The 12438-nt window shown below is 38.7% G+C and overlaps 1 protein-coding gene across 1 annotated transcript in view; it reads right to left on the bottom strand.

Annotated features, from left to right (window-relative positions):
* The window catches only part of HHAT (hedgehog acyltransferase), a gene marked incomplete at its 3' end in the record, with an annotated part of 119065 nt that overhangs the window by 98138 nt on the left and 8489 nt on the right, over positions 1-12438 (bottom strand). Inside the window, 1 exon segment of the mRNA XM_084201726.1 lies at positions 2965-3115. Within this exon segment, the coding sequence (XP_084057852.1) occupies positions 2965-3115 (151 nt within the window).

Below are 12438 nucleotides of genomic sequence, written 5' to 3'. Positions count from 1 at the left end.
TTATTAGCTATGCAGCTGCATATTTAGCAAGCTAATGATATCCTGGTGAAATGAAACCAGAGTAACACGTTCAACACCTGTATTTGTCTTGAGACAGCAAACAAGGTTGATAATTTTTTGACTCTAGAGATTGTCCTGATTAAGTGTGAATTAGGGAGAACCTATCATAGGCTTGATAACTTTTTTTAATTAAAGTCTTTTATTTTTAGGTTTGAATGAACACTATTTGGTTTATTGTTTAGTACCATAGGCAGACTATTGATTTAGTTTTTTAACACCTCCTTTGCTTTTCAGCTCTAGAGAAACTTTAGACAGCTTTAGACACACTGTGGTATCTTTCTTACCTTCCTGACTGAAAGCTCTTCCACGTGCTGTATGACAGCAGAATTATGTCAGCATGTACTGACACAGATCTGGATAGATGGGATCAAAAACTTTGTTGTTATGCTCAAAGGACACCAGGTGGTGGTGCAAGGCTCCTTAGTAGCATATTTGCATTCCTTCCATTGTGACATTCACGTTGTCTTTCTCTCCAGGCTACCTTCTCTCCTTCAAAACGTGCACTGCTAAAAGCTTTGAGACAAAAATTGTAATACTGGGCCTTGGAAAGTCCAGCCAACATGTTTCTGACAGTATTCTCAAGTGGATACCAGCAAGAAGGGGAAGAGTAATCCAAGCATGCACAAGCACTTTTTCCTGAGCAGCGTCCCTGATGCCAGGCAGAAGGTAAGAGTGGTATAACTCCAAATCATCTAGATTATTCCAATCTACTCCATGTCCCAGCCTGGCCCTAAGAAGTCTTTAATAAGCTTTACCAGACTACTATTTAATGAAAACAGTCTGGTACAAATCTCACTCTACCAGCTTAAAACTAGATATGGCATTCTTAATATTTAAATTTGACACACTCTGATAAAGTTGTCAGAACATTCCTGTTAAAGTCTCGTATTCACAAACTATCAAAATGCATTTAGAACTTTAGGAAACACAGTGTCATAGTTAATAAGGCTTCACAACATTTACTTTTCCCTTTTTTCACCTGTTTTATGCTAAACCCATAATTTGCAAACTTTCTGTCCTGTTCAGTCATACAGTTCAGAAACAAAGGCTATTCCTACTTCTAACACAACACTCCTATACAAGATAACTATCCACCACATTAGCTTGCAAAGCCTCTGGGTAGAGTGTTTGAAGAGTTTAACTGTAAAGGCATAAGTACATCATCATTCAGGGCATTCACAAAGCTCCTTATTTAATTGAGAATGTCCCATAACACAGCAGCTACAGAAAAATCTCCTACTAAACAACTTTGAGAGCAAGAAATCAAGTCAGGTATATCTTAACTGACTTTTTCAACATGCAAAGCAAACAAATTTAATCTGTGAAATAATTTTATTACTTCTGGCAAGGAATTCTTGATAGAAATTAAATAATGGGGCAAAGATTAATATCAGCACCTGACACTTTTTCCTTCTATAAAGAAAGGTTTTCTACTTAGATATTAGTTTCAAATTTTTGTACAAGAGTTATGAATATTTTAAAGAATGCCCAAATTTTGCTGTGATACACCACACATATTTGCAGGTGCAGAGCACCTTTTCATGGCCTGTTACAGCTACCTGGCACAGCACACTAAGGTTTGTGCTGCAATTCACTTTCACTTGGCACCTCCAGTGCAATACACAGATTCCCTGGAATAAGAACTGACAAAGGGGAAAAACTGCTGCTGTTTGCAACTCTGACTACAAGGGCCAGCAGGCCAAGAAATGCTGTTCTCATGAGAGCACCCAGTAAAAATGACAGATTTCTATATTAACTCTGTAGTTCATAAGTTCAGTGCAAACTCTGAAAGAGCATTTAAACCAAAGCAGTTGCTAGTAGCTCAAATAATTTTTAATAATTCATCTGTTTTCTGCACTCTTCCTGCTGCATTTCTTTGAATACTTTAGATCTACACATGCCAACTATTATAAACTATAAAGACTTCTTGTTACAACTAGCTTCAAGCTGAAAACAAAATTAAAATCTCATCCAATAAAACTCTGCTAACAGCAGGCCCACTGTTTTAATGACTAAAATTAAAAGCTTTATTCATATTGCAGAGCAGTCAGAGACAAGATGGAGTAAACACTGTTCTGACAGGCTCTGCACTAACACAAGAAGAGAGAAGCCTCTGCACTAAAAGACTGACAAGTCTAAATCATTAGGGGAATGTTTTTAGAAGTCTGGGGCACAGAACCCCACAGCCTGAAGGAATATTGGCTAGTGCAAAGGAAAACAAGGGAGGAGAGAAGTCAAATGAATCCACTCTTACACAGAAGATAAACATTAAGCAGAATCCACCTAGGAGACAGGTTTTGGTGAAAATATTTCAGTGAACACTGATTTAAAGCAAACATAAGATACAAAATTCATAGGTTTTTGAAGAAATATTGTGCTGAAACTCCTGCAAAAGAAAAGCAGATCCAGAAATTCATCCTACTTTATAAACAAGTATCATTTTCATAGTACTTTAACATGTTCAAGACTTCCTCTACCACATGACTCTATGTGTTAAAATATTCTAACTACAGCTTTCCTCATGTGATTAATCAAGCATTCATTTTCAGTCTCTGGAAGGATTTCAAGCTGAAATGAGGAGTTTAGACCCCGACTGAAAAAAAAATAATTTAACAGACAACTGGAAAAATAATTGCTATATTAACTAGATAGGCTGAGTCTAACTCTAGTAATTAAAAGGATGAAAATGCTGAAATGGGAACTTGCCCTTATCCCTCCACAGTGTGAAAAAAGTAACCATCAAGTTGAAGTCCATTTAAAAAGCACTAAAGATGAATAATAGGAATGAGAGAAAAGGCACAAGGACAGGAAAGCAAACACATATGTGAGAATGAACACACATGCATGCTCTTACTGACTGCCATGTATCAGTAATAAACTGCCTGAAAAGCAGCAATGACTAACCTCCACATTTTAGTGAAACTGTGCATCAGGCTCACACAGCAAGGCAGAGCTGGAGGTTTGAGTCCATCCATTTGAAGGAGGAGGCCAGGAACACCATACAGAACCAGATATTTCACATAAAAAAAAAGTACTTGCGCTAAAGCCAGGCCACCTAAAAGAAAATAAAAAAGAAAAATAAAACATACCTTAAACAAGTCCTGAAACATTTAAAAAGCCTCTTAATACTGATTACCTCCAAGCAGCAATTATTCCAAGAACTAAGGCAAGCACCATTGCTTGATGGGGTACACAACATTTGTCTCTTCACAAGAGACACAGCACACAAGCCCATGCATTTAGGACGTTAGGCACATATACAAAATGGTACCCTCATTCCACCATGAAGGCACAAATATGCATCTGAAGTTCCACTCTCAAAAATCTCTGGACTGCAGGTGTTGCCTGCTATGAAAAAAAAAAACCAACAACAACTGACTTATGTTGAGCTAAAAATCAGAATACACCAATATAAGCAATGAACATTTACCACAGGGACAGTAAATTTATCTTTGCGAAAAACCCCCAACCAACCACTCTACACCTGTTGCTCCAGAAGAGCCATAACCAGTGGTTATAGCTGCACATTATCCTGACATCCCCACAAACACTCCATGCCCTGTCAGACTGAGTCCCCAGAAAATACCCTCTACTGATGCCTTGTGAAGGCAGACCTGGAACAGAGGCTAGACAGATTCAAAGAATAAAGTAGGTATTTATCAAAAGGCCTCAATGGATACACCTTGGGCAGTACAAGAGCCTGGCCAGGGCTACACCCAAGATGGACCCAAAATGGTCACAAGATGGACAACAGGTCACAAGGTCTCTCACTTTTATAACTTCTGGTCCATTTGCACATTGGAGTTAATTATCCAGTTACAGCTTTAGGTTATGAAGTCACATCCTCCTTGTTTCTCTCTTCAGTCTTCTGTTTATGCTCTTGGACCTGAGATTTGGGTGGTTGTCCTTGGTCCCAAGCTAGGAAAGCAACTATTTTGTCTAGCTACTCTGTGAAGAGAGCTTACTATTCCTTAATATGAAGCTCAGAACTGCACACTGTACTAAAGCAGTACAGAACCTGAAAAATATAAAAGTTAAAACCAAAGGCATCACTACAAGATCCCTTTCTGCTGCATCCAAGGCACAGAAAACTGGAACTCCACTTGGCATAATGCTTAAAGCATATTTCAGTTTTTAAACCCACAGACAAAGGTCTCCTTAAGGTCCTGTAGCTGCCTTAATACCAAAGGAGAAATTTTGCCACTGTGCTTGCTCACATCCTCAGGTTATGACACAAACTCCAGCATCTTACACAGATCTGAGGTGAAAATCATACATATTCTCATTATTATTATTATTCATGCAAGTAACCACCTTCGAATGCATTACAAAGGAAGATGATTTCTACTAATATTCTAAATGTTTTTGGTTGAAGAAAGTATTATTGACTAATAAGTAAAAATAAAATAAAAAGCAGAGGCCAACACCTTTACAGAATTGGTGAGGTCACTCCTCAAGGACCCAATGACTTTGGTGAACTTCTCCATCTGATAGTTGACAGATGGAAAATCTCACCACAAAAAAGGGAAACTAAAATTATACTTCAATACAGAAAAAAATTATAAAACGCAATTGCTACATCTCCTTCTACTCCAGTGCTCTGCTTTTGCTCAGTTATATTACCTAACTTGACTGAAGGACTTTAGAGGTTCAACACAGTTTTAAAGCCTTGCAGCAGACAGACCTTGGAGACAAAGTTTTTAATCTGACTGCAGCAGTACAACTCCATGAACATGTAAGTAGCCTGTCTTTTTTTTTTTTTTAAGGAGTGGGGGGGGAACATCTCTGTTGCATTCTGCTGACTACTAAGTATACTATGGATGACAACCAAAAGCTAAACATTAAAAATTCACTGACTGTATAGCAACCTAAAGTGAAATTCTGGCACTAATAATGTAAAATGCAAAATTCCTGCTGACCTACACATGGCCAATACTTTCCTACAACAATACATTTTCAGTTTTGATATCATAATCCATGCACATGATAAGAAACAGTTGTGCCATACAAGATAAAAATTGATGTTAGAACAAAATACTGAGACATGAAGCTTATGTTATTTTACTTCAGGGAAGCAGGCATCAAGTATTCAATAATATTTTTCCCCAGAGGAAAACAAACAATCAGAAGCACAATTTGGATACTAGCCAATTAGCTCCACATTAGATTACTGCTAAATCATCTGTACAGCCAAATTTCTGCTTTAATTCCCTTTTCATTCAGTGTCTCATTTCTTTTCTGACAAATTTCATTGGAGAGCTGAACACTGACACCCACACAAACCAATTATGAAGATCACAGCTGTCTGTGCAGTAGTAAAATTCAAAATCTTTTGGCTGTGCTTGATGGAAAGGTATTTAGAAACAGGCTTCTACTCTGAGACGCAAAAAAATCAATATATTCGATTTTTAATATAACGATGAAAGACTGAGTTCATGGATACGAAGTCATAATATGCAAGTTGGGGAAAAAAGGCATTTTCACCCTCTCCAATAACACACATCTAGGTCATCATTACTGCAACTAACAGGCAGCTCAGTAGCGCTGGCATCTTGAACACAGACATCACATCAGTCACACCCAGCACAGGAGCTACTCTGCAGGTGGAAATTCTAATGCTCACAAAAACAGCAACACAAAGTCCCTATCAAAATACACAGAACAAGTTCTCATTGGCATTGAGCTGATGCCAGCAGTAGGAAAGCTCAGGCCACACTGGGAAAACTAAGGGCAAGATTCACAGCCGCACAATAGCTGGGCTGCAGTGGCAACAGGCACAGGCTTCAAACCTTCCTGCATACCTGAGACATTCCAGCTGTTTTGCATTTGCTTCACTTACCTGCACAAAGTAGCCAGAAGCAAACTGCTTCACCTGAATTAGAAGCGCAAAATTAACAATCAAATTCATTAACAATATCACATAATTTCTTTTCTAATCTTTAATACAATAATTCCTCCGCACACATGAGCATTATTTTAAATTGGAAACAAACCATATCAAATGGGTATTATAACACAGCTAAGAAAAAAAAAGTACTGCCAAGATTCTATCTTTTCTCCAGAATAAATTAATTCAAAGGATTCAAAGTTGAGATTACTTTTTTTTAACAGAATGTGTTAAGGGATAAATATCAAGGTAAAGCGCCTGATCTTAATCCCATGCATTTCAACAGTCAAGCTGTTTGAAGTCCCAGACTAAAGCAATTTACTTTTATAGAAGCTGGTATTTTCAATTTCCCATCCTTAAAAAATTCTGAGCTCTCCTAGGCTTTAAAAATGTATTTAAAGACCTTCAAATATTTTCCTTAACCTTAAGTTTACTGCAAACCTGCATTTCCTAAGTTTCATAGAGCTTTGAAACAAAGATCATGACAAATTAGAATATTCACATGACTTAATTTTAGTCTACACATTCTCAAAATTCTGACTGGTGGTTTTTGACAGAAATTAACAAATAGAATATTTTCATTAGCAAGCAACAAAACGTTTGCATCCATATATTACAAATCACATTTGGCATTTTTCTGTCCTTAAGCCAACACCAAAAGTCATGGTCAACTGTAACTTAGAAGGCAATTTTATTATCAGCACAACATCACAACTTTACCCTTTTTGTGGCTACATTGACCCTATGGCATTAGTGATTGGAGATGTTTGTTTCTGTCAAGTACCAGGACAGGTTCCACTAGAAAACAGAGATAAATATGCAGTCACATTTCCAAAGGCTTACTGACATATGGCAGAAGTCTAACAGGAAGCAGCCATTTATAACAGCTCAGAATCTGGGGCCGTATTATCAAGTTCAAAATATCTCAGCCTTCCAGCAGCACACAAGAAGAAATGTCCTTCTGTGAATGGAGGAGTGGCAGCAAAGTACCACAGTGTTTGTCTGGAGGCTGCTTATTTTTAGAGAAAGCTGAATGGACATAAAGGTTCCTAAATGAAATTACTTAAACAAGACTAAACAGAACTGTGAAGGGACTCTCAGTCAAGGCATAGACAGGTCTTCCAAGTTAAAGTAAACCAGAAGGCTTTTCAAGCACACCTACCATGAATATTCCCAAGGACTTTGAGAAACTTGGTCTAGTGGAAGGAATGCCCATGGCAAAGGGGTTGGAATTAGATGATCTTTAAGGTCCCTTCCAACCCAAACCATTATATGAAAACATCTACTGTAATCATTATGTTCAATAGTAAATACTTGCAGGAAAAGGCTCTCTAAATAAGCCAAGAGTTATCACATTACACCGTTTTTTACTGGCATAGAGTTAATTTTCTTCACAGTGGCCAGTGTGGGGCCAGTGTTTTGGATTATTGCAGAAAACACTGTTGATGAAAGCAGAGAGATGTGTTTGTTACTACAGGGTTTAGAGAGTCAAGGTCTTTTCTGCTCCTCACCCTCCACCAGTGAGAAGGCTGAGGGTGTACAAGGTGCTTGGAGGAGACACAGCCAGGACAGCTGACCCCAGCTGACCCAAGGGGTATCCCATATCATATACTCATGCTTAGCATATAGAGCTGGGGGAATTAGAAAGGGGGGATGTTCAGAGTGATGGCATTTGTCTTCCTAAGCAACCACTGTGCATGAAGGAGCCCAGCTTCCCTGGGGCAGATCCCACATCTGCCTACCCAGATAAGTGAGGCATTAATTCCTTGTTTTGCTTCGCTTGTGCATGCAGCTTTTGATTTACCTATTAAACTGCCTTTATCTCAATCCATAAATTCTCAGTTTTATTCTTCCCATTCTCTTCCCACCTCTCCAAGAAAAGAAAAGGAGTGGGCAGCTGTGTAGTGTTCAGTTTCTAGCTGGGACTAAGCCACAATATGCATGAGTAAAAAGAAAAGTAGTCATAGAAGTAGGGTAATTGCCAATAGGATCTTGAAGTTTAGCCTACAGGAAAGATCAGAAAAAGAAAACTTACACACATGAACACTTTTTTCTGCAGAACAGGGAACAATTTAATAAGTTTTCTGATTTGTGTTTATATTTCCAGTTTTCAAATAGACCTCAAGATGCCAAATATTTTATCAATTTCTCCTTATCATTATCTTCCAGGATGGAAAAAAACCTAAGACTCTTCTTAGTAATTCCTTACTACTTAGATGAACAGATCCCCTGATTTCAATAGCAAAATGCTGCATGCTTCTGAAAATGAATTCAAAAATCTACTTCCTATCTGTGGATTAATCATAGAAAACTGCAAACACATCAAAACCAGAACCCTACATCCAGTTTACACAGACTACTCTCTAGGTCTCACTGTCAAAGAAGAACATACATAACATTTCTTCTTCTAACAAATTAAAACATGAGATCAGCACCTACAGATTAAGCCACGTGGCTCCATCTTTGAACAGATGATATTCTAGACTGACTTACATGCCCCTCATATGAAAGTACCCTTTTGAAGTAGCAGAGCCTAGTTAATAATTAAAAGAGTGATAGCTAATTGACACTACCATGTGCGTGCTTCACTAGAACAAAAGGACCACACCTGGTTAGGACAGACAGATGAAACCCACGGGGAATTCACAACATTCCATCAGGTGTGTACAGCCCAGATGTACATCTATACGTCACACCTCTGGCAAAGAACAGACAGATTCCTAGTAAAATACAATTTCACAGCTACAGGAGCTATTAAGATCTAGATTAATCCAGGGCAACAATGATATTCAACAACATATTTTCATACACATTTTTATCTTCCATCATTCCCTGCACCTTGCCAGATGGATGTGAAGCTCTGCTCAGATGAGCAGGGATAAGCAGACGGTGCTGAATCACCAGGATAAATGTGAAGCCTCATCAGGGAAATACAGGCAGTGTTTCTTCCAATATCTGCATTTTCAGAATCAGACTTAACACATAAATGACCTAGCAACACACATTTCAGTTTCTATACAATAGAATGCACCTCAGCAGAGTGAATTTTACCATTGATAGTCTACGTTGTCATAGCAAAGAAAAAAAAGAATCACTTGTTTCAATTCGAGCTCTTTCAACCAATGCTATTAAGCTCCCCATTACCACATGTCAGTGAATTTGTCATTCAGCTGCAAAGCTTGAAGAACAGACATTGAAAAGGATCACCAATCTACCTGTCTTTTACTCATTTCTTTTCTCTTGCTTCATTACATAGCATATCCAAAAATTACTCTGTAGAACAGATGAACCTCTGCTCTGGCACAGTGCAGCTATTGTTCTGGTATGCTGCAATTCATCAGGATACTGGATTACTGGAATTCATAGTGGTTTTTATTGTTGGTGCCTGCAAATCTACATTTTACAGTGTAAAATGTAAAGGTAGAAAATTATTTCCAATTAATGTTAAAACTGAGAAGAATGAACTATCATGGCTTCCATTAACATGGAATATGGGTCTTCCTGCTGTGTCATTAATTCTGAAAGCACCCAATTCTTTCAGCCAATCTGACTGATGCTACCAGAATGAGATGCAGCACTAACACATATCCACGGAATTGCTGTAAACACTGCATTTGATAGCCATCATTAAAAAAGCACAAATGCCCTGATATTGCTCAGTATGTCAACAGCTAACTATCCCCAGACATAAACATTTGTGAACAGAGACACAATGATTTGTGAATTCTGGAAAATGCTCACATTCTCCAAACAATAGCTTCCTGGGACCAATAAATAAAAGTTCTGTGATTGCACAGCTGACATCTTTGAATTAATTCTGTGCTTCAAACATTAACATCCCTTCCACAAACTGAAGGACCATACATACATAGCAAGCAGGCATAGAGTTAGACACAGCCCCATCATATTCTGGATTCTGTACTGGATGTGGGACTTAATATTTGGTTACTGAAAAGCTATATTACATGACTTGGTATATTGCTGCTTCTAGAAACTCATTTGCCTCTGATTCCATCCACACAAGAGAAAATACTTCTCTTACTGCTGGGTAACATTCTCCTATTTTTTAATTTTATGCCTGTGTGCCCTTAGCAATGTTAGTTTAGGTCAGTTTAGCACTTCTGCTTTACATGGCCATAAATGGCACTGTTATACACTACCATTTTTTAACAAGCATTTTAACCCAGGATTTAGTTTTGGGGTATTTTTTTATTTCTTTGTCGTCTCACCTTACAGGAACATCACACAGTGATGCAGAACACACTGTAGCTTCACAGTCATGAGAAGTAAACTGACATTGCCCTCAGGTGCTGAGAGCAAAACCTCACAGAAATGTTGTCTTGCCTGCACTTCTGGCATTTACTGCCCATTGTTCAAAGTTATCCCACAAAAAAAAAAATGCAGTAGCAGATATAAGCTCCCTAATTAGAGGTGACTGCAGAACAGCCTCACAGCCTTTCCCTTAACTTTACCAGGCTATCAGGGCAGCCAGGCATCACAGCATAAATAGAGGTTCCATGCTGTTTTGAAGCTGCTGTAGTCAAACAGGACACCCAAAATGAACAAAGCCCATCAGTGCAGAAAGGTTTACATACCATGGATAATCCTCCTGAGTCAACAGCAAGCTGCTTCCTTGGTCTGAAGACTCAGTTATCAGATGAAATCAGTTCCAATAACACAGCATGCAAAGTAACAGAGGCAAGTGCTTGGCTCTGTACAGGAACTGGTGTAGAAGCATGGTAAGATCCAGAAGGGTCCAGTAAGACTTAACAGTAAATTATTACCAGTACCCATACTCATATATTGGTAGCTCCCTAAAGCAAGTCACAACAGTGGCCTATCACTGATTTGAGTCTAAGGAAACCTACATAATCAGTGTGATAAAAACTGCAGAGAGAACATTAAGTAACCAACTTCTAGTTCAAAATCTCATTTATAGTATATTTTAAACACCAGCCTACATTACTACAACAACAAAGCTCAGTAAAAATAGGGTTACACTTTGAGTACACCTCTCCTAAAGGCAGGGTCTCCACAGACAGCTTGTTAAAATACAATCATTTCATTTGACATCAGGCATCTTTACAGTCCAGACTTCCTCTAACAGTGGCTTTCTTCTCTTGTTGCTTTGAGGCATTTTCACCTTTTGTAACCCTCTGTTCAAAATGCATTTTAATTCTTAGGATAAGACACTTTATTTCATCAAATAAATACACAGACAACTTAGCCATTGTCCATAACACAGCTCTCTCCCCTCCCTATAATATCAACACTGGTAGTCTTGAAGGGAGGGAGGAATCCATCAGTAGCATCACTGCTGGAATATTTCATCCCTAATTCTGGAGCCTTCCCTGCATTATCAAGTGGCTGGCTTTTTGTGACACACACAAGCACTAGGAGCTAACAGATTTAACTCCTCAATGAACTGACATTTAGAACAGAAAATGGAAACTCAGAACCCCCTTTCTAAACAGTGACTGAGTGAGGAGTAGAACAAACAACAAACCACGGAGGCATACCTGTCCCCTTCTTGCTCTCCATCTGCCCTTGCCCTTTCTTAGATATCAAAATTAAATACTAAAACACGTATCAAATGTGTATGTATGCACACAGGGGTACACAGAGAGTGCACACATTGCCCTCTGCTGACCAGAGTCCAATGCAGTCCAAGTGTTCCCAAACACACACACACACACTGTGGTGACACAGGTGAGCTCCAGCCAGTGCTGGACAGGAGTGTACCAGTCTGTGTATCAATCCCAGGTGTAAGAGACACCTCCTGCAGGTCAGAGATCACCAAGGCTTTTTCAGAAACCAGTTTTAAGGTCTGGTGTTTCTTTGCTTTTCTTCTTCCTACCTGGTGATACAGCTTGGGAAGTGGGGGCAGGAATCAAATCAACTACATATGCTAGTTGTGTACATACCATCACCTAAAGCTTTTGCTGATTTACACTGCATTTGTCAGCACTCTTTTTCCTCACAGCTGGGCATTTTAATGAAATAGCAGGGAGCTGCAGACAAGGTAGAAGTGGGGGAAGCCAAGCAGGAAAACAGAACTGAGAGGCACTGACTACTACTTTCAGGTTACCTTATTTGCAAGTCCTTCCCTCTACTATTTTTACAAGTTCTGTCCTTTTACTTTTCAATGTGAATGCATAGAAACATCAGTCAGAAGGAGATAAAAATAATTCTTAACATCTCCCCTTCTTCATCCCCACAATAAATAAACAAACTCCTTTTAAGTGTCCACTTCTACGACTTGAGGGGGAGAATCACCTTAGACCAAAGTTTAAAGACATACTCTAAACTGGAATAAGTACAGAATATTTTTCAATTTAGGAAGCAGCTCAGTAAGTTCAACTAAGCTTATGGAGAATCCACATGTTATATTAAGAGTCCATAGACCACCCTTCTGACAGTGGCTGGCTATAATGTGCTATATTTAAGTACCTACAGATGGACAAAAAAGAGATGCAGACTGGGGTTCTTGA

This window comes from Fringilla coelebs (genome assembly GCF_963513975.1).
Source record: "Fringilla coelebs genome assembly, chromosome: 3".
Lineage (NCBI taxonomy): Eukaryota > Metazoa > Chordata > Aves > Passeriformes > Fringillidae > Fringilla > Fringilla coelebs.
This window is presented reverse-complemented; position numbering and strand designations above follow the sequence as displayed.